Source organism: Carcharodon carcharias, chromosome 20, assembly GCF_017639515.1.
Source record: "Carcharodon carcharias isolate sCarCar2 chromosome 20, sCarCar2.pri, whole genome shotgun sequence".
Classification (NCBI taxonomy): Eukaryota; Metazoa; Chordata; class Chondrichthyes; order Lamniformes; family Lamnidae; genus Carcharodon; species Carcharodon carcharias.
Window position 1 is genome coordinate 86,138,871 of NC_054486.1, and position 23,849 is coordinate 86,162,719.

The window sequence follows — 23,849 nt, forward strand, 5'->3', positions numbered from 1 at the left end:
GCCATATTGTAATGTGGAAGTGTTTTAATGCTATTTTTGATAGCTAGGATTATTATGAACATTTGGCTGAGTTTCAAAAGTTCAAGAACCACTTATCCCAGTAGCGGGGCTGTGTTCACATTCTGATTTACAGTTTTAAGGGATTATTAAAGGGGCATTACGAGTGCTTGGCTGACTTCCAGGAATGGATATTGGATTCTGCCCTGTAGACAATGTTGAAACAGCTTGCAGGGCTGTGCCAGCTTTGTTTGATTGACATCTTTATAACCTTATTATAAGCTGATGGTTCTTTGAAAGAGTTTTTTTCAATGCCTGTGTGTTTATTTACAAGCATTAAGAGATGTGAAGTGGATTAAAGCTTTTTTCATGGATACTATGAATGGCTGCAATTGATTGACATTTTTACGAGATGTGGGGCAATGTAATTCAAAGGGAATTTTGAATGGCTTTTTTCTTGGGTTCCCAACTCAGAACTAGAGTTCCACCATGGTTCAGAACTCCTCTGAGGTGCTGAGAACCACGTCTACTAACAAAATGGGCCCAGCTCCAATAAAATTGCAGGGGTTTGAAATACCCAGCCCCGCAATGGAGTCAGCAAGGGTGGGAGTGCCGTGTGAGGACTCACTACCCCCCCCCCCCCCCCCCCCAACCCCCCGTCCACCCCCCCACCCCCCACTTATCCTGCATTGACCAGAAACAGGAATGGAAATCCCAGAATTAGGTCCTGCCTGCCATTTTTAACAGCCTCCCAACTCAGCTGACTCCACAAAAATATGCGCTATAGTGCCCTTCATGATCCCAGGACATCCTAAAGCTAGTTTTTAATCAATTTGATTGACTCTACATGATATCAAGAAATGGCTTTTTAAATTATTTTTCTTTCATGGGATGTGGATGTCTATCCCTAATTGCCCTTGAACTGAGTGGCTCACTTGGCCATTTCAGAGGGTAGTTAAGAGTCAACCACACTGTTATGAATCTGGAGTCACATGTAGGCCAGACCAGGGTAAGGATGGCAGATTTCCTTCCCCAAAGGATATTAGTCAACTAGATGGGTTTTTACAACAATTGATGATAATTTCATGGTAATCATTACTGTGACTAGCTTTATATTCCAGAATTATTAATTGAATTTAAATTCTACTAGCTGCCATGGTGCTATTTGAACCTATGTTCCCAGAGCATTAGCTCGGGGTCTTTGGATTACTGGTTCAATGATATTACCACTATGCCACCATCTCCCCATAAATAGCTGAGTGCACTGAATACAGCAAAGGTTATAGAACTTCCTTGCAGCAGAGCTGAAGACTTGAGCAGAGCTAGCCACGCCTCTAGTCTAGCTATTCCAGTATAGTTACATTGCTGGCCTGATAAATGGCACATAACACTCGTGCCACACAAGTATCAGGCAATGACCATTTCCAATGAGAGAACATCTAACCACCTCTCTTGACGTTCAACATTAACCTCGCTGAATCCCCCACCATCAACGTCTTGGTGGTCATTGACCAGAAACATAAATACTGTGGCTATAAATAAAGGTCAAAGACTGTGCATTATGTGACAAGCGACTCACCTCCTGACTCCCAAAGTCTTTTACGCCATTTACAAGGTCTAAGTGTAATAGAATATCCTCCACTTGCCTGGATGAGTACAGCTCCAACAACAGTTAAGAAACTTGGCACCATCCAGGACAATCCACTTGATTGACATCACATCCACTAACTTAAACATTCATTCCCTCCACCATCAGTGCACAATGCAGCAATGTGCACCATTTATAAGATGCGCTGTGGCAACCCATTAAGGCTTCTTCAACAGCACCTTACAAACCCATAACCTTCCACTGACAAGGAGAAGGGCAGCTGGTACATGGGAACACCTCTACAGTAAGATCCCCTCCAATTCACAGACCTTGATGTGGAACCAAATCGCCATTCCTTCATTGTCACTGGACCAAAAACCTGGAACTCTATACGTAACAGCACTGTGGGTGCATCTACATCCCACAGACTGCAGAGATTCAAGTGGCTTATCACCACCTTTGCAAGGAAGGTTAGGGGTGGATATTAAACATTAGTCTTGCCAGCACTGTCCACAAACCGTGAATGAATAATTTTTAAAAAAGTTTCAATTCAATGGCTCAAAAAAAAACGATTTTTTTTATAGATGCGGAACTCCGATATTTCTGTATTTGGACTTTGCCCATCCCAAATAAAGGCACATTACTCTGCCAGTCATAAACTAGACCCCATTCAGTTATCTGACAAGTTGAAAGGAGTATTCCAATTGATTGAAACTTACATCAAAATCTACAAGACCCCACGGTTCACTCAGTATCTGGGTGTTATCAGATCAACTATAGCAATGGAAATAACATTAAAACAAAACATCATATTATCATATATAGGAAATGATGAGATTCAGATAGTGGGAAGATGTTAATAGCCAGACAGGGTGCAGAATCAATCAGTGCTTAAATGATAGCTTGAGTTGGATATGCTAAATGACCTTTTCACTTCCCTACCTTCTTATATCAAAGCCGTGAAAGAAATCAAAAATAACGGCACATCAAATTATATATTTCTTTGATTAGTTACTGAACTGGTGATGCTTCATCTGGAAAACTGTGTTATCAGTCTCTCAATTTTCACAAAAGACACACCATAAAGACAAGGCAGCAGCTACTTGAAATGTCAATACAGCATCTATTAAGAGCAAGTTTAAGATCTACCATGCTGATGTATTCTCTAAATTCCTGTATGACAGGAAGCATAGTCTCTGACATGAGCATGCAAGCATATGAATTAGGAGCAAGAGAAGGCCACTCGGCCCTTCGAGTCTGCTCCGCCATTCAATGAAATCATGGTTGATCTGATTGTAACCTGAACTCCACATTTCTGCCTACCTCTGATAACCTTTCATCCCATTGCTTATCAAGAATCATACTAGCTATGCCTTAAAAATATTCAAAAATTCTGCTTCCACCGCCTTTTGAGGAAGAGAGTCCCAAAGACTCACAACCCTCTGAGAGAAAAAAATTCTCCTCATCTCTGTCCTAAATGGGTGACCCTTTATTTTTAACAGTGGCCCCAAGTACTAGATTCTCCCCCAACAGGAAACATCCTCTCCACATTGACCCTGTCAAGACCCCTCAGGATCTTAGATGTTTCAATCAAGTTGCCTCTTATTCTTCTAAATTCCAGCAGACACAAGCCTAGCCCAACCTTTCCTCATAAGACAAACCGCCCATTCCAGGCATCAGTTCAGTAAACCTTCTCTGAACTGCTTCCAACTCATTTACATCCTTCCTTAAATAAGGAGACCAATACTGTACACAGTACTCAGGTGTGGTCTCACCAATGCCCTAAATAACTGAAGTATAACTTCCCTACTTTTGTATTCAATTTCCCTTGCAATAAATCCTAACTTTCTATTAGCTTTCCTTATTACTTTTGTTGTACCTGCATATTAGCCTTTCACAATTCATGCACTAGAACACCTTGATCCCACAACCTAGATAACACAAGCTAAAGCATAGCCAGTGTAGCCAGCTCATTAATTCAAATTCAACCAAGAGGGCAGTAACAGCAACAATCTCCAGGCTATTATTTCACAGCATTGCCTACGGTGACCTAATTAATGCTGTAGATGGATTCTACTGCATTTACAAAGATACCCTCAGCACTCATTCAGCACTCACTCAGTAGTTGGCTGAATTTGTCCAGTTCTGGTCACAGACATAACATGGTGCTGAGTAATGACTACTGATTCAACAGCACTTAGCAGTGGAATACACTGACAGTGCCATTCTGGAAAAGTGAATGAGTGAGTTTGTAAGACAGGCCTCAGAGGTTAAAAGTTAGATTTATTTTAAAATGCGATTTAGGGCAACCTAAATGCTTATGAAAAAGATCATACATAGCCATGAAATCTTCAACTCAAATTGCTACAACCTAGTGTTTCCACTAGACAAGTTCCTGCCAACCCAGTAAAACTCCTGAAATTATCTTTCAATGCTTTGTTATGGATGATACTGTGCCTAGGTACTATAATAACTTTAAAAATATATAATTTAAAAATGTGCAATTCTATAGACCCTACTTCCCAAAACAGCTTTAAAACATATACTACTTAGTGCAGAATCACTTTGGTAACAGCCATATAACAAATAGCGAACAAGTTTTCACATGCTCTGCTTCTGACGTCAATTGTGACAAGCCACATGCAGAAGTTCAATAGTATTAATGATTTAATAATACTGCTTCTAATCACATTAATCACAATTCATTTTTTAATATATTTTACCAAAATAGACTATTATTGAGAATTGCTGGGTGAGATAAGATGTTGTAGAATAGATAATTCTTTAACAACATTTTGATAATATTGTGTGCACTGCAATAATGACCCAGAATTTGCTGAAAAAATAACTGCATGTAAATGACTCACATACATATTAGTGAGAAAATCAGCCGGCAACTTGGGGTGAGGAAGGGATACCCCACGAGTTGTAAATGGCCACAAGTTGCCACTTGAAACACAAAAAGTTAGTATGTAGGTGCAGCAAGTGATTAGGAAGGCAAATGGGATATTGGCGTTTATTGCAAGCAGACTCTAGTATAAAGGTAGGGAAGTGTTGCTATAGCTGTACAGGGCCGTACTGAGACCGCATCTGAAGTAGGGTGTACAGTTTCGGTCTCCTTACTTAATAAAGGAGATAATTGCATAAGAAGCAGTTCAGAAAAAGTTTACTTGACTGATTCCTGGATGAAGGGCTTATCTTATGAAGAAAGGTTGGACAGATTGGGCGTGTATCTATTGGAGTTTACAAGAATAAGATGTGATCTTATTGATACATATAAGATCCTGAAAGGACTTGACAGGGTGGATGCTGAGAGGATATTTCCCCCTGTGGGGGAATCTAGAACTCGAGGACACAGTTTAAAAATTAGGGGTCTCCCATTTAAGATTGAGATGGGAAGAATTTTCTTCTCTCAGACAGTCATTAATCAGTGCAATTCTCTTCCACAGAGAGCAGTTGAGGCTGGCCATTGAACATATTGAAGGTTGAGTTAGATAGAATTTTGATCAAAAAGTGAGTCAAAGGAGGCAGACAGAAAAGTGGAGTTGGGGCCACAGTCAGATCAGCCATGATCTTATCGAATGGTGAGCAGGCTCCAGGGGCCAGAAGGCCTAGTCCTGCTCCAATTCTAGTGTGTTTTTGTGTTTTTGTGTTAGCTGTTAGCATCTTGCTCAAATAACCTACTTGAGATTTTAATGAAGTTGCTGCATGGCACATTAAAACACATACCTATTAAATTCACCACAGGAAATTATTAACTGCATAAGTACCCTTTCAACTGTGTAATAAATGTTATTATCTGCCCAGGAAGGGAACAACTACAAGTGTAGAGTCTCATTCCTTCAGGTGCAAATTGTTGTTGGAGATTTCGAAAATATAAATGTTTCAATTTTTTTTTTCTTTCCCTTTCAGTTCCTTTTGCCTCTAAATTTCTCTTTCTGTACTTAATTTGACATTCAATTCAGCCCCTCTAATTCACACTCTTTCTCATTCTTTCCTCTGATTATTTCTCTATCCTTTAACCTCACTGTTAATGCCGTATCTCATTGTTCACTACATCTTACAGATGTTGCTCACGTATCCAGCAACTTTGTGAACAAAAAATGCTAAAACCTAAATATGCACCAACAAGTCCATCTCACATGATGCACCCTTGCACCCTTCCATCTGGGCCAATGCAACACCTTATCTCATAATAAATACTATAATCTTTAAAAAAAAAAATTGGCTACCCTTTTGCATTGATAATTTTAAAAATGCATGTACTTACAGCCAACCATCATCATAGCCACAGAAAATATCTTCTCCCCATCTGTGGTAGGAGCAATGTTGCCGAATCCTATTGTAGTAAGGCTGGTCATGGTAAAGTAAAGGGAAGATATATACAGTGAATCCTTTGTGGGTCCCCCTTCCCATTGTCCAGTGCCACTGGCATTAAAATGGTAGGGTGTTCCAATACTTAGTCCCAGCTGATAGAGCCAGCTGTCTGTTTTTATTCTGTTGGTGACTTCATCGATGACCTCGTAGTCCCCGATACTGTACCATATGCAGGCAAGCCAATGAGCCACTAAGCCAAAAACGCATACCAGGAGTACCAGCACGGCGGCACCATATTCAAGGTAATGGTCCAGCTTCCTGGCGACACGGCCAAGTCTTAGAAGACGCACAACCTTCAGGGAACTGAACAGGCTGCTGATGCCCTGAAATCAACAGATTTGAATCATGTTATTTTGTCAAGCATACCAAAAAATAAACAGAGAGTTATGCTTACTTTTCAAGACTATGTAGAAAATAATCAAGGGTTATGATGACAGAGACAAGGAGTGGGTCTAACAGTATAGCCCTTTCAAACTGCCGCACAGACATGGTGGATAGAATGGCCTCCTCCTGTGCTAGTGATTCGATGATTTTATAATAGTACCACAGAGTACCTCATTTTGCTCACAAAACACGGGAGTAAGATCCTTTAATAGACATCCCAAATATTGCTTATAGTACAAGTATTCATTTGCTAGTATCACTATGGTAAATCATTATTTGGTGCTGGAATTTTGTTCATTGTGCAATTAGACCATGAAGTAAGGTTTCTTTAATTGGGTGGAACCATAGGGGGAAGTTGAGCAGGCTGGATTGCACACCCAAAATATCATATAATCTATCAATTGAATGATTGTAGCATCTGTAGGATTGGTTAAGGACTGGTGATTCTTCGTGGTAAAGCTTTCTCAATGTCGTCTGTCAGGGGAATTAATACTGCCAATGTATAACATGAGGAAATTTGTCCCAATGTATCCTGTGCAGTGTAAACTTTCTGCAGTAAATGCTTTCAGATAGATTGAGTTGGTTGGTTAGCTCAGACGGTCAGAACATGGTACTAAAGTCGGGGGTTCAATCCCTGTACTGGCGAGTGTGACTGTTCAGCCACAAAGCATACCAATGTCTTACTTCAGTTTAATTCTAGGATAATCAACTAATGCTGACTTTGCCAACAACACTCGCATCCCACGAAAGAATAAAATAAAAGATGAGCTGATACAGGCATGATGAACTGACTGGCCTTCCTCTGTGCTGTAACATACTATGGCCAGGATATTGAGGTCGGTGAGCGGGGCCCGCTCGCCAAAGCGTAAAATGACGCAGGATGATGTCAGGCGGAACACTCGATGTCACCCCGCCTCATTTCAATTTTCAGGTCGGCAGGGGTGAACCAAATCAGCTCTGTGCCCGCCAACCTGTCAGCGGCCTATTGAAGCCATTTAAAAAGTAATTAAGCTCATTAATGGACCTGCCCGTCTAATCTTAAGGTTGGCGGGCAGGCCGAGAGCCCTGGCAGCCTTCAGAAAAAGCATGAAACTTCATCCACGGGTGGGATGAGGTTTCATGAGGGTTTTAAAAAATTTAATAAATGTTTGATTAAAAGTGATGGACATGTTCCAATTCATGTGACAGTGTCACATGAGGGGGCATGTCAGGAAAGTTTCATTTTTGCCCTGTCACATTTTTAAATTTGGCGCCGATCTCCCTGAAGCAGCATTTAGCCTCAGGGAGGTGAGAGTACTCTCTCGCGTGCATGCGCAAAAGAGTGCACTCTTGGCTGAGGGAATCCACTCCTCCCCCCTGCCTGCACAGGGAACGCATAGCGCTTCCTGGCAGACGTCACGCTGAGCGGGCCTTAATTGGCCCACCCATGTAAAATGGCGGCGATCGGAGGTGTGCCTGCATGGCCCTGCTCCTGAACTTCCCCCCCAATGGGAGGAAAATTCTTCCCTATGGTTCATTATTCAATATTCTCGCTAACATTACATACAATTCTGATACAATTCATAACACTCAGCAAAGATACATTCCATTGGGAAAGAAAGACTCAAAGAGAAGGGTGCACCAGCATCCATGGCTAGCTAAGTAAGTTAAAGATAGTAACAAATTGAAAGAAAAAGCATACATTTCTGTGAAGATAATTGCTAGGTCAGACGATTGGACAGAATATAAAAACTAGCAAAGAACAATTGAAAAATTAATAAGGGGGAGACATTAGAGTATGAGAGAAGGGAAGTTAGAAATATAAAAGCAGATAGTAAGAGTTTCTACAAGTATTTCAAAAGGAAAAGAGTATTGATCAAAGGGAAAGAATAATTAAAGGAAGCATTGGTCCTCTAGAGAGACAACAGGGAATTAATAATGAGAAATTATGAAATGGGGAAGTGTTGAACAAATATTTTGTCTGACTTCACTGTAGAAGAGACAAATAACATCACAGAAATACCTGTAAATCAAGAGGTGATAGGGAGGGAGGAACTCAAAACAATTACAATGATCAGGGAAAGGGTACGAGAAAACTGTTAGAACTGAAGTCTGACAAGTCCCCAGTACCTGACTGCCTACATTCTAGGATCTTAAAATAAGTGGCTATGGAGATAGTAGATACATTGGTTGTAATGTTCCAAAATTCATTATATTCTGGAAAGGTCCCATGAGATTAAAAAATAGCAGGTACAGCAAATGATTAGGGAGGCAAATGGAATATTGACATTTATTGCAAGGGAAATAAAGTATAAAAGTAGGGATGTTTTGTTACAGTTGTACAGGGAGTTGGTGAGACCACATCTGGAGTACTGTGTACAGTTTTGGTGTCCTTACTTAAGAAAGGACATAACTGCACCAGAAACAGTTCAGAGAAGCTTCACTCGGCTGAGTCCTTGGCATTTAGAAGAATAAGGTGTGACATTATTGAAAAATAGGCCTGAATCTTCTGGTCAGCGTGTGGGGGCAGGCCCCACTCGATGATGTGTAAAATGACGCATGGTGGCATGCGTCCTGATGTCACTGCACGTGATTCTGATCTTCAGTTCGATGGGCGCACACCAGAGTCGGCTGCACGCCCGCCGAACTGTCAAAGGCCTATTAAGGCCATTAACCCTCTCATTAAAGTCATTAACAGGGCTGTCCATCCAACCTTAAGGTTGGTGGGCGGGTGAAGAGCCCAGGCGGCTTTCATATTTTTCATGGAGCCTCATCCACGGACGGGATGGATGAGGCTTCATGAAGGGATTTTAAGTTTAATAAAATTTTTTTATTAAAATTCATTGACATATCTCAGCTCATGTGACATTGTCACATGAGGGGATATGTTTGAATAAGTCTTTTTTTCTTTATTTCAACTGTTCATAATCAAAGTAATTTCCCTGAGGCAGCTCCGTGCCTCAGGGAGATTTCTGCACTCTCTCGCATGCATGCGCGGAAGAGCACAGGCCCCGACTCTCCCTCCTCCCCACCGCCCGTACACGTAGCGCTGAGAGCCTCCAAGTGCGCATCACGCTGGGCGGGCCTTAATTGGCCCACCCTCGTAAAATGCCGGTGCGCAGTCAGTCACGGGAGACGATCAGCTGTGCACCCGCCCGCGCCCACTCCCGCACAGCCCACCTGACAGGTAAAAAATTTTCCCCATGGAAGATCCTGAGAGGACTTGACAGGGTAGATGCCAAAAGGATATTTCCCCTTGTGAGGGAACCTGGAACTAGGGCACAGCTTAAAAATTAGAGGTCTCCCATTTAAGATGGAGATGAGGAGAATTCTTTTCTCTCAGAGGGTCATTAGTCTGTGGAATTCTTTTCCCCAGAGAGCAGTGGAGGTGGGGTAGTTGACTATTTTGAAGTTTGAGTTAATAGATCCTTGATTAACAAAGGAGTCAAAGGTATAGGGATAGACAGGAAAGTAGAGTTGAGGCCACAATCAGACCAGCCATGATCTTATCAACTGGCAGTGCAGGCTCAAAGAACTGAATGGCCTAATCCTGCTCCTAATTCATGTTTGTATCTTAGTATGTTTCAACTATTGTCAAATTAAGTTTACAATCACAGAACATCAAGTACTGGATCCATTCCTGTATTAATCTGGATACTTTTACTGATGCATCAATATCAAAAATACTGCCGCTTTGTAATTTCAGCGCGTGCTGACAACTGACAAAAGGAAATCAGGCTCAAATTGATCTGAAGATTTACAGTATGAACTGGGAATAGAACTTCCCATTCAAGCGTTGAAAGAGAATGGATCCACAGCCAATAGATAGTTCGAAGAATATTTATTTTCAGCTCTACTGGCATTGATTTATTCATTCTTGGGATGTGGGTGAGTTTTGCTGAAATGGTTGGACTTATTGTCCGGTTTCCCTGAGGACATTAATAATCAACCACACACTGTCAGTAGCATCACATGCAGGTCAGGAAGTTAGTGCATCCTTAAAGGACATTAGTAACCCAGCTGGGCTTTTTACAGCAAACTATCGGTCCTCATATCACCTGTCTAATTCAATTTTAAAACGTTTTAGTCACTGGAATTCTGTGTCCTTTGTAGATAGTACTATGCCAGCCAAATAAAAACAAAAGCAATATAAAAATATAGAAGTACTTGTGTCATTCCTAGAATTAACCTCCGAGCAGTGAGATGCTGATTTGGTAGTTTGTATTCCTGGTTTTGAAATCCATATTGTGATATCAATGTGATTCATACCACAATGTCATGATTTGACCAGGTTCACCTTTCCACATAATCTAATCTGCAAAAATGAGGTCCTACTGTGAGCATATGGGAATTCTGATCAGCATGAGGTAAAATTCAGAAGCCCATCAAGCTAGCTCTGGGAACTAAATTAATCATACCATCAAGGCGTGACCAATCAAAACTGAATCCATATCCACTAACACACTGCTCACACTTCATTTTACTCCACCGTTCTTTACAGTCAGGCGTCTATTGTTTTTTAATTAATGTCCTTCAGGAGATGGATATGACTGGAATCTTGATTAAATTAGTGGGACTCTTACTGAATGTCTAGGCAGTGCTTTTCATTCTGATCCATTCCAGGAGCAGCAAATTGCCATGGAGTAGCTCTGAAGAAGGGTCATATGGACTTGAATCATCAACTCTGTTTCCCTCTCCACGGATGCTGTCAGACCTGCTGAGTTTTTTCCAGCATTTTCTGTTTTTGTTGCAGCAAATTGCTCCTTCCGCAAACAAGATGATTTACATTTATATGTAGTCACTTCCATATTTGATTACATGCACAAATTTCTTCACTTTCTACCACTACATAAAATCATTTGTCACATTACATATAAATGTGTTTGTGTATATTTTTGACAAAATGCCCAAGCTTCTACCTTACCCACACCATTGACACTATTGCGATCCTGTGACTATTAGTGTGGTTAGATGTTGAAGACATGATTACATTTTGTCTTTATTTAATTTTAGACCTATCATTTTAAACAGTTTCAAAGAATTTGTTTTGCCTCTGAACATTCACCTATTTTGAGTCAGAATGGTAGAGTGGATAGTAATAAGTTTTGTCATGCTTCCCACAGTTTTAAAATTCTTGTTTCATTTCACAATTTACTTCAAACCGAAAGAGAACTTTAAACTTGTAAAAGCTGCATGGTGACAAACTCTTGTTATCTTAAGTGCATGATCACAAATTAGGAACGTGGGGCAGTGGGAATTATCCAGATTGAAGACAAAGACTAATATAATCCTAAACTAGGTAAGATTGAGCAAATTGAATCATCGACCAGAATTTTGCCAGCCCTTTGGCAACAGGCTGGGAGGTGGGAAGGTTGCCAGAATGGTGAGGGAAAGTGTCAGCCAGGTGGCGGGTGTGGTGAATGCTGACATTTTCGCGCTGCCATGCCATTTTGCCAACAGTAGGATAGCTGGCAGATGGCCACCTGTTGAGAGCCCAACTGAACCACTTTAAGTAGCCAATTAAGGGCAACTTGCTGCCTTTGCGGAGGTATTGCACTGAGACCTTCCCCCTCCCCCCCATAACCACCAGGGCCTGCCTACCTTGCCTCTGCGTCCCCCAACCCCACTTAACCCTCTTTAAGGGTGCCTGGCCACTGAGGTGCCCTCTCCATGCAGCTGCAGCCTCAGCACTAGCCACCACTACCTGTGGCGCTGCTGGCCATCTGACTGGGCCAGCAACTCTTGGGGACAGGCCTTTATTGGAATGATGGCCCCAGTGGCGGCTGCTTAATTGGTCACTGCAGGGAATATACCTTCCTGGGCCCTGCTGCCAGCCTCAGCAGGATCATCTCTGACTTGCGGCCCCAGTGGCAAGGCTTCATCCCTGTAAAATTCAGCCCTCACAACTACACAACACAGCAAAGTGGCCATTCAGCCCATCATGCCTGTGACAGTTCTCTTAAGAGCAATCCACTTAGTCCCGCTCTTCTGTTCAAGATATTCAGACCTTTTGTTCAGATCATGAACTTCAATTTTTATGTTAGAGAAGAACTTAATGAGGTAACCACTGCCAAGGCAATGATTTTAATTCACTCAAAACCTATTCACTTACACAGAGCTAAAATTGGACCCATGTATGGTTAATGCAACTCTGAACTGCACAGAGGCATAATAATCAATGTCAACGATTTCCAGTTTTGATCAAAAACCTTAAAGGGTCACATATGATTCCACATGCACATAAAACAATCAATGTTCTGGATAATCTTCCGATCTCATGTAAAAACAAAGAATTATTCACTCATGTTACTGTGGACCGATCATAAGTAATTCAGGATACCTAAAGCCACTTAATCCTTAATGTGCATTTTCTAATTTGTCGAAACTTGGGACAGGAAACTTCGGAAACTTCAACGCTTGTTAATTATCACATGCAAGTTCCTGCGAGAAATTGGGCTACTGTGAGGAGCTCACAAATTGGGAACTGGGATGTCCTCACTGCGACAGGTCCTTAAAAGGTTTTAGCAAAGTGTTTGGTTTCCTTCTTCAACTCTCCCAGCCCGCACTGCTGTCATACTGCAGTGATATAGTAAGCTTTGGAGTTACAAGCAGAATTAAACCTACTGCTTGGCAACAGATCTTTGGATTTTTAACTAAATGCAAGATCTGTCAAGCTCTTTTCTGGTCCTACTAGGCTGTGGCAGTATTTACTGTAAAGCATGGACTCACAGAAATAGGGACTTCATTATATCTTGACTGCAGCTGACAATGTGCAGAGTAGTGAGCACGCTTTACCCAGAGAAAGAAAAATGGCTAAAGAGATTATTGCAACTTTACTGTCAAACGACTTTACTGCATTTTTCTAACAATGTAAAATTGTATTGTTGCCACAAGCAAGTAATGCCCTTGTTGTATATTCATGCTGACTCGACAATAAGTAATACATTGATACGCTTAGAGAAAGAAACAAAGTTTTAGCGCTTAGCTTTGAAACCCTCACCCACATGTGCTAACATCTCAGCAAAATGAAGTATTCAATAATCAAGGAGCGTTTCAATAATTGTGTCTGATAATCCCAGCTTTATCCCATTAGAGTTCTACCCTTGATTCACTGAATTATTGAATTTTACACCTTAACTACTTAAGTAAATTGAATTAATCACAGGAATGCAAAAAAAGCAGATTTTTAAAAATTGTGTTTTTTTGAGTGAGGAGGTAGGGAGGCTGCTGTTTTGTCAAATTCTCTGAACACCTCTTCTTCAAAATGCGAAAACTGAGCGCAAATGGTTCTCACAGAATCTTAAATTTATTTTGTGACATTTTATGCTGTACATTCTCATTTACACTCATTGGGTAGAATGTAATGCCCCACCCAGAGGCAGGAAGGTGGCAAGATCTCCAAATCCCCCTGGTCCCAGCAAAGACCACCCCCCCCCCCCCCTCCACCCCCCCTCACCTTTTCTCCTGGGGTTCCAGCGATGCTCCCTCATGTACACCACACTGCAGTATCGACAGTAGACACGGTTCCCAGGGGCGCTCTTGGTACTAGAGAGCTGCCAACCTCTGATGGGCCAGCAGCTGCCAGAGGCAGGACATCCACCCTCCAGCAGGACTTCCGGGGAACAATTCCCCTCACAGGAACCGGGTAGTCTGGCGTTAATCAGGCATGTGCCTGATTTGATTGGAATCAAACCTCAATGGGTCACCCAGAAATGGCCCCAGCAGGGTTGTCACTGATTTTCCAACTGGCACAACTTATATTCCACCCATTGATTCCACAAAACTGAAATCACAAACTAAGCCTTTTGTTTCTCCCAAATCATGGTAGGTGAAATCGTTGACAATGTTCTAATGATGGAAAATAACATGAAACTAGTAGATTCATGCTTCTGCTAAAGAATACAAATTATAAGAAGATTATTTTGTACACTTGGTTTTCTTTATGCTGTGACTGAATATAAAATGGCCTCATATGAATCAAATATTTTAGTACAGTCTCATCTAATCACAGTCAAAATTATATAATTTCATAATTTTCAAATAATTTTGTAGCCCAAGACAGCACTACTGCAATAATGTCAGAAATAATTGCTCTATCTTCTGAGGTGAGAACGGATACATTATCCAATTTACTTTGAATTACTTGCATTCCTGTAAATATTTGTCTGCCAGCCAATAGGCCCAGCAATTTCATTATAAATAAAATCTACAAATTGCATTATAAGCTTGACACCTGTCTGCTAAAATAATTTTTCATTATTGCAAATAATTAGTGGCGAGTCGACTGCTCTATGGCTGAAAGCAGAATCATTTAAAAACTTGAGTAATTCAATGTGTCACATTTGACTTTCTATGCATATTGAACAGTACTGGACACTATCTTTATGAAATCAGCAGTCAATTTGGTGACAATCTACATCAATGTGTGATCTTTGGTTCAAAACGCTGGACTTCAGTAGTGTGCATACACTAGGGGGTTGAATGAATCAGAATGCCCCCTGAAAAGAACTACTTATCAAATTTACATTTTTAATCCTTATTTTAACATTCTAACCCCATTCTGTAATTGATCCAGCATCGGAAATAATGAAGTTCAACACAGTAAAAGCAATCTCTGGATACCTGATTTACTCTGATATTTATTCTATTGGCATTCACAAGCTTCAAATCCTTAACAGCTGGTTTGCAAGCCTTAGTTTCATAATAAGAAGCATTCAGCTGTAGCCACTTTTAATCATGGAAAAAACAAGTGGTATCATAAAGCTGTCAACTTAATATCTGCTAATTAATTTTAATGCAAAATCTATCAGAATCAGCATTGACAAATAACTCCACACAGCCTGCAGTCTGAAGGCTTTTATATGTCAGGGATCAAGAAATATGGTAAGTGCTTAGCTTAATTAGTTGCTGTAGGGGAAAAGATTTGAGAATATGGAAAAGCCTAAATTTAATATAATTGGCCACATAAAATAATAACATTAACATCTACAAGTGGCAGTTCATACCTTGAAAGATTAAAAATTGTAATCATGAGCAACAAATTAAAAGCTTCATTGCTCTGAAGCCAAAATCTAAATTTAGATTTTTTTTCTTTCTAACAAAAATACCTTACAAAACAAAAACTTCAGTGGATCTTTTGGAGTTTGTGTTCAATTCATTATATCAAGAGCTCAGGTGACTATCCAGGTCTTAACAAAATCAAATTAAAATTATATGAAGAATTCCAATGGTTACTTTCAACTGCACGAACAATGCTAGGAACTGACACCTTGCTGCTCCTCCCAACCGTGTCATGAGGAGGCTGAGGCCAGGTGGAAACAGTCAGGAGAAGGATGAAGTGTTGGCAGTTTGAGGCAGGTGAGGAGCTAATGGAAAGGGGAGGGCTGGTTGAAAACAGCTTTGGGAAAGTTAAAAAGGGTTAGAACCATAGAAAAGTTACAGCACAGAGAGAGGCCATTCAGCCCACCTTGTCTGCGCCGACCAAAAAAGAGGAAAAAGAAACGAGTTGCTCATTTTTAATCCCACTTTCCAGCACATGGTCTGTAGCCTTGCAGGTTACAGCACTTCAGGTGCAGATCCAGCTATCTTTTAAATGAGTTGAACGTTTCAGCTTCAATCACCAATTTGGGCAGTGAATTCCAGATGCCCACCACACTCGGGATGAAAAAGCTTTTCCTCAAGTCCCCTCTAATCCTTCTATCAATCACCTTAAATCTGTGCCCCCTGGTAATTGACCCCTCAGGTGGGGAAACAGATCTTTACTGTCTAACCTCTCTAGGCCCCTTCCTAATTTTCTACACCTCAATTAGGTCACCCCTCAGCCTTCTCTGTTCAAAGGAAAACAACTCTAGCCTATTCAACCTTTTCTCATAGCTGCAATTTTGAGAGGGAGGTATGCCCCAGGGTCAGATTTGGAAGCAGGATCCCAAGGCTTGAATGGGGAGGAGTGATTAGAGAAACGTGGAAACAGGAGGGGGCAGGTTCTTGGAGAGACAGCGAAGGTGGAGACAATGGCAAGTGGAAGTCGGGGAGGCTCTGAATGACCAGGAGAGGGAAAACCGCTTGTGCTATCACATTCATAGGGCAGAACCTTCTGGCTGGCGTGTGGGTGGCAGAGCCCACATGCCAGCGCTTAAAATGCTGACGACGCATGAGCATCCCGAAGTCAGCGCGCGCCATCGAGATATTTCGGTTGGCGCGCCCGCCATTAGTTAACGGCCTCGTTAATGCCCTCAACTTGCCAATCGTCGATGATTCTGAGGGGCCCGTGCGAACTTTGTCTCGGCGCAAGGGCCTAATGGGCAGGCGGGTGTGTGACTTTTTTTTTACAAACCTCATCCAGTGGCGGGATGAGGCTTGATAGCGGTTTTAAAAACGCTGAAAAAATTTTTGTTTATTTCATTAACATGTCCCGTCTCGTGGGACATTTTCATACGAGGGGGACATGTTAAGGGTTTTTTTATTTTTCTATTTTTCAACTTTCACCACCTTTCAGTGTTCTCCCTGAGGCAGCACTTTTTCGCAAGCATGCGTGAAAGAGCGCACTCTCGCAGTTGGGGAATCCCCTCCCCGCCCGCGCATAACGTTTCCCATCGGGTGTCCCGCAGTGCAGGGCTTAATTGTCCCGCCCAGTTAAAATGGTGACGGGGCCTCGTTTCAGCAGCAGCTATCGGCTGCCCACCCGCCGCTGAGTCGGTCGCCCCCCCCCCACCCCCCCGGCCATCAAGGGCAAAATTCTGCCCATAGAGTTTTCAAATTGTTAAACAAAGTCTTCAGCATCTTTTTAGGAGTGACCCATTCTTCTCCTCTAAGTAAAATTATTCTAGGTGGAACAGTGTGCATTGTTAAAGATTATATTAAAATAGGAATTTCTAAGGAGAGACTGCCCATTTTTTACGGAAATAAATATGTCACCAGAATTTCTTTGACTTAGACCATAAGACATAGGAGCAGAAATTAGGCCATTCGGCCCATCGAGTCTGCTCCGCTATTCAATCATGGCTGATAAGTTTCTCAACCCCATTCTCCTGCCTTCGTCCCGTAACCTTTGATCCCCTTACCAATCAAGAACCTATCTATCTCCATCTTAAATTCACTCAGTGACCTGGCCTCCACAGCCTTCTGTGGCAATGAATTCCATAGATTCGCCACTCTCTGGTTAAAGAAGTTTCTCCTCATCTCTGTTCTAAAAGGTCTTCCCTTTACTCTTAGGCTGTGCCCTCAGGTCCTAGTCTCTCCTACTAATGGAAACATCTTCCCCACGTCCACTCTATCCAGGCCTTTCAGTATTCTGTAAGTTTCAATCAAATCCCCCCTCATTCTTCTAAACTCCATCGAGTATAGACCCAGAGTCGTCAAACGTTCCTCATATGTTAAGCCTTTCATTCTTGGGATCGTTCTCGTGAATCTCCTCTGGACTCTCTTCAGGGCCAGAACATCCTTCCTGAGATACGGGGCCCAAAATTGCTCACGACATTCTAAATGTGGTCTGACCAGAGCCTTATAAAGGCTCAGCAGCACATCCCTGCTTTTATATTCTAGTCCTCTCAAAATAAATGCCAACATTGCATTTGCCTTTCTAACTACCGACTCAACCTGCAAGTTAACCTTAAGAGAATCCTGGACTAGGACTCCCAAGTCCCTTTGCACTCCAAATTTCTGAATTCTCTCCCCATTTAGAAAATAGACTATGGACTTCACTCTAAAGAGTGTCCATTTTATTGCTGACAGCTACAAGCGGGGTCTCACCCCACTTCACTGGCAGCAATTAATGCCGAACATCCCTGTGTGTCGCAAGGTGCTTCTATTGGGCACATAAATGGTTAGATTGTGGAAGCTTATGCTGCATTTCCAGCCCAAAGTGTTTTCTGGGGCCAGGCTACTTCAGAGCAACTCTAACGCTGGTTCAAAATACTGACTTTGTCCCTCCCAAAACTCTTTATAATGGTGCCCACATCACTGGAGACCTTCCTTCCTCGTTGAGAGGTAGAACAAAAACAGAGAAAGGGTGCTTGAAGAAAAATACAATACAATTTGGTCGGAGTCTGTTAATGGATAAAGTGACAAGATCAGTGGGAGGCAATGTTCCCATGGCTACACGGGTGTGCGTACCAAGCAGGGAACAAACGGAGGACGCAACCAACTTTTAACATCTTTTAAGCTGTGCACAGTCACAATCGCACAGCAAACTGAGAGGAGCCACACATTGCAACACACAGGTCAGCTGCAGCAAAGAGAAATTAAAGTGAGCATTGGAGGTGATCAAAAAAGAATTTATTGTGATACGGAACCAGTTTATACCCCTTGGGGACAAGAGCTCTGCTTGCCAAGAAAAATAGCAATGATTGACTAAAGGAGTCAGAGACAACATAAAACTAAAAGAAAAAGCATTCAAAATGCAAAAAAAAATCATAGGTTCTAGTGAATAGCAAAGCATAGCAAAGGGTAACAAAGCACACAGTAAGAAAAACAAAAAGAGAATATTTAAAGGAACTTGCAAGGGATATCAATATCAACACAAAAGATCTTTACACTTATATTACAAAAAAAAGGATGGTCAAGAGCAATGTTGTCCCCTTGAAAACTGATAACAGTGCTATTGTAAATGAAAAAAAATGAAGTACATGTTGAAAAATTACTTTGCCTAAGTATTTACAGTACAGCAGAGGAAAAGTTTCCCAAGGAAACTAATACCAAATCAGGCACTGCATTCACCAAAATTATTGTGTGCGAAATAACATTAATGAAGAAAATAATGGCACCAAAGAGTGACAAACCCCCAGGACCAGAAAATTCTCATCCCAAAATGTTAAAGGAAGTAAGTGAGAACATGGAAGATGTCCTAACTTTACTCTTCTAATGTTCTCACAATTCAGGGGCAGTTCATTTATGTTGAAGAATTGCATATATCACTCCGCTATTTAAGAAAGACGAGAGTGTTAAACCAAGGTAACTCTCGACCAGTTGGCCTAAAATCTATTGTCAGGAAATTACTAATGTCTACGGACAGAATTTTATGGTCCTGTCGTGGCAGGGACAGGGCCATAAAATGTGGTGAGCCATTCAAAAGTTCATTGACTTCAGCGGGACAGTAAAATCCTGCCGGCACAAAATTCTGTCCTATAGTTGAGGATAGGGTACTGAAGACCTTGAAAATTTTCAGCTGATCAGAGAGACCTAACGTGGATTATAAAAAGACATACAGGATCCTTGACTTCAAGGCATAGGATACAAAAGCAAGCAGGAAATGATGGACCTTTATAAAACACTGGTTCGACTTCAAATGGAGCAATGTGTCCAATTCTGGGCACTACACTTTAGGAAGGGTGTGACAGCATTAGAAAGGGTGCAGATAAGATTCGTGAGGATGTTTCCAGAGATGAGGGACTTCAGTCACTTGGATAGATTGGAGAAACGGGGACTGTTCTCCTTAGAGAAGAGGACATTGAAAGGAGATGTGATAAAGGTGTTCAAACTCATGAGGAGTCTAGGCAGAGTAGAAAGAGAGAAACTGTCCCATTTGGTGGAGGGGTCAAGAACACAGATTGAAGGTAACTGGAAAACGAACAAAAGACGACACAAGAAAACTTTTTTTTTAAACTTAGTGAGTGGTTAGGATCTGGAATACACTGCTCGAGAGGGTGGGAAAGGCAGGTTTAATTGTGGCCTTCAAAAGGGAATTGGATAAACAACTAAAGAGGAAAGATTTGCAAGGTTACCGGGAAAGGTTGGGGGAATGGAACTAACTGAAGTGCTTTTGCAGAGAGCAGGTGCAGACTCAATTACTGTAACCATTCCATTATTTTATGATTCTATGTAAAGCAAAGGCCATGCCTGACAAACCTGCTGTAATTCTTTGAAGAAGTGACTAAAGTAATGTGCAGGATAATATTTATAGTGACTTCCAGAATGCATTTGACAAAGTCCATCATAAGAGACTGTTAGCTAAGGTTGAAGCCCATGGAGTTGAAGGAAAATTATTAACCTGGTTCGAAAATTTACTGAGTGGGAGGAGACAGAATGTCAAGATACTATGTAGGCACTCTAATTGGCAGGATGTGACTAGTGGCATCTGCAAGGATCTGTGTTGGGCCTCAATTCTTCACCACACTTATTAATGATAGATGATGGGGTCTTTGCCAACTCTGCACAGAAGAGGTTGGCCATCCAGTACAGAAAGAGGAAGTGATCTCATCAGCCACACAGGACTTAAACATCCACAGATGCAATGTGAGGATGTCAGGACTGTCCTCACTGCATCTCACCATCATGCTCCATGAACCTTGCGGCTATGAGGGTCTGCCAAGCACACCTGACTTGCCTGGCCAATGCAATGGTCTCACCACTGGCATCACCACCTTCAAAGATCTCATCATTGCCATCCCCTTCAACGTCCTCCTCATCGGAGGATATGTGCAGTTCCTCCATCTCCTCCTCAGCCAGGTCCTCCTCCTGTTGCAGCTCTAAGTTGTGTAGAGCACAGCAAGCTACGATGATGTGCGGCATTCTTGGTGGCCCATATTGCAGTGCTCCACCAGACCAGTCAAGGCACCAGAACCTCATTTTTATGATGCCTGTCGTTTGCTCCACCAAAGTCCGGGTTGCGGCATGAGCCTCGTTATACCATTATTGGCTACAGTCTGAGGCTGCCACACGGGTATCATCAGCCACGTCCTGTGCAGGTAACCCTTGTCCCCAAGGAGCCAACCCTGCAGCCCCTCTGGACCCTGGAGGATGTCAGGGATCTGAGACCTGCTAAAGATGTGGGAGTCAGGGACACTCCCTGGGAATTGTGCGCAAACCTGCAGGATGCGTCTGTGGTGGTCACACACCAGCTGAGCTTTGATGCCTTTGCAATTGATGTAGTTGACTGCTTGTTGCCATGGAGATCTAAGTGTATGTGATAGCACCCTGCACCTGTGGAAAACCTGAGATCTGCGCAAATCGCAGTGCTCTTGCTTCCCGAGCAAAATGCACAAAATTCCGTGCCTTGATGAAAATGGCTTCCATGATCTCCTGGGTACACTTGTGAGTGGAGGCTTGTGAGATCCTGCACAGATCACCTGTGGAGCCCGAGAAGGAGCCAATGGCGTAAAAGTTGAGCACCATGGTCATTTTCACGGCCACCGGCAGTGGATGCCCTCCACGTCCCCAAGGCGCCAAATCCTGCAGCAGGTGGCATATGGGGCCAACCAGTTCCCTGGGCATGTGCAGTCTTCAGCGACACTGGTTTTCGGTCATCTACAGGAATGAAAGGTGCTGTGTACAGACCCTGGGCCTAGCAAGGCGCCTACGAGTGATGGCTCGCTGTGGATCTTCAACTGTGTGTGTAGCAGGCCCGACCGCCCCTTCATCTTTGCTGAGCCAGATGCCTCTGCCTCTCTCTTCTTCTTCTGCTCTGCTCTCTGTAAGCCATGAGGCACACCACTAAATCACCAGGCTCCATGATCCTGATGTCCTCCTCCTGCAGGATCAAAGACAGAGATGAGTGGGTTCGCATATGTGTCCTCTCTTGGTTAAGCCTGAAGGCCCCTTCGCACATTCTGGAGAGTTGGATGGCCTGTGTGCAGTGCACTCATTGGCTGCCCGAAACCCCACCCACCTCCAGCCCACTCCACTTGACCAATTGGTGGTAGCTTCTCCCACAGGACTGCATGCTGTGCTCTCAGCTCAGGCACAGGCATTCTCCTAACCCGCACTGCAAGGCTGCACTGTTAGCTTGAACCATGAGGGAGACTGGTTTAAACCTTAATAAAGACATTGCAAGGGGCTGTGAGCACCTACACCAGTGGCTGAAACATGGCCATCTTTCACAAGGGGATTCTACAACTTGCCCAGTTGGCCAATTGCTCTGCTGACCCCTGAAATGCACATTAATTTGCAGTCTGTGCCCGAGGGGTGAAAAGTTCTGGAGCATTGGTGGCACTTTCATGTTTTTGTGTTGCTTGAGTGGGCAGAAAAGCTTCAGAGGCCCCACACCAAGCAAGTCAATGGAGCTGTAGCTGAACAGTCTCAGCTGTGGAAGAATGCTCACATTGAACAAGCTTTTCCAAGTGCGTGACTCCTTCCCTCACCCTCCCCTCTCTCCACCCAACCACCGGCATGTGCTTGTGCACTTCCTTCAGTCTCTGTCTGGGCCTTAGCTGCACTGGAGCCCTTGCCCCGGCACCACACCGAAAGCCAGCTAGGTAAAAGCAACTCGCCTGTGCCACCCCTTCAGGCGATGCTCGTGGACTCGGCACAAGGTTGTGTGCACTCACCTCCGAGTTCCCCTCGATGTTCAGCTCGCCAGATGCACTCCTTTTGAAGGCAGTCGTGATTCAGGCCGTTCTGAAGTCACGCTGACGTGGGCAGTAAACCTGATGTGCGGGGATGATTCCGGTGCAAGGGCATAACAATGAGATGCAAATGCATTAAAATTGAGTTCCTGATGTTGGATGGCAGGAAATGTGGCCCACCATTGATGGGCAGAGAGGACGATCGCAAACTGGTTTCACAACAGCGTGAAATCGATTTTTGGCCTTCTTGCCATATTGTCTGCTCACGCCCGCCATGACACCTACCCCCGCTGGGATTGGATGATACCTCCCAGCATCTCCGACAGTGCAGCATTCCGTCAGTACTGCACTGGAGTGTCAGCTTTGATTTTTGTACACAAGCCCTGGAGTGAGACTTGAACCCAGAACGTTTGACTCAACGGTAACTGAGCTTTGAATGCATGGAGGTGGGAGTCATGCTGTACAACACCCTTGTTAAGTATGCCTGCAGTACTGATACTATGCGCATTTCTGGGCACCAAAAATGAGGAAAGCTATATTGGCCTAGGAAGGAGTGCAGCTTAGGTTTACCAGAATGATACCTGGGCTCCAAGATTTAAATTACAAGGAGAGATAACATAGACCAGGGCTGTGTTTCCTGGAATTTAAAATGTTATGTGGTGGTTTAATCAAAGTTTTCAAGATGCACTGTAACCTCTTTCAGTCTGGAAACCTATTGTTTGGAAACACCAGATCGGGATTTTCTTGAGTGGACCCAAGCATTCCCTCAACATCATTGGCATCATTTTGGCAGAGTGCTTTGGGAGAGGAAACATGGAAGGTACATTTCAGAATCGTCCCAGGTTTGCACAAAGTGCAGTAGCGGGCAGGAAAAGGAACACTTTACCCACTGCCCGCAATGGCGGCTTTTCACGCCGCATCATCCCAAACCCACCTCATTAATCATGCATCCCTGGGAAACATGCCGATTTGATGGTGGGTGGGCTCTCATTCACCTGCCATGCCATCACCTTGCTGTTTCCTCACACTGGGAGCCATATTTAAAGTGCAGTCGCATGCATAGCTCTGTGTTTCCAGCCCAGGACTGTTACACAGGAGATATGGCCTCGAAAGACAAGAAGACTGCAGCCCCTGGATTCAGCGATGTATCCCTGGGACACAGATAAAAACAAAAAAACTGCGGATGCTGGAAATCCAAAACAAAAACAGAATTACCTGGAAAAACTCAGCAGGTCTGGCAGCATCGG

The 23,849-nt window shown here is 43.0% G+C and overlaps 1 protein-coding gene across 1 annotated transcript in view; it reads right to left on the reverse strand.

The window, feature by feature from the left end:
- The window catches only part of kcnh5b (potassium voltage-gated channel, subfamily H (eag-related), member 5b), a 352,424-nt gene that overhangs the window by 158,406 nt on the left and 170,169 nt on the right, over positions 1-23,849 (reverse strand). Inside the window, exon 7 of the mRNA XM_041214640.1 lies at positions 5,856-6,285. Within this exon, the coding sequence (XP_041070574.1) occupies positions 5,856-6,285 (430 nt within the window). The remainder of the gene's footprint in view (positions 1-5,855; positions 6,286-23,849) is intronic.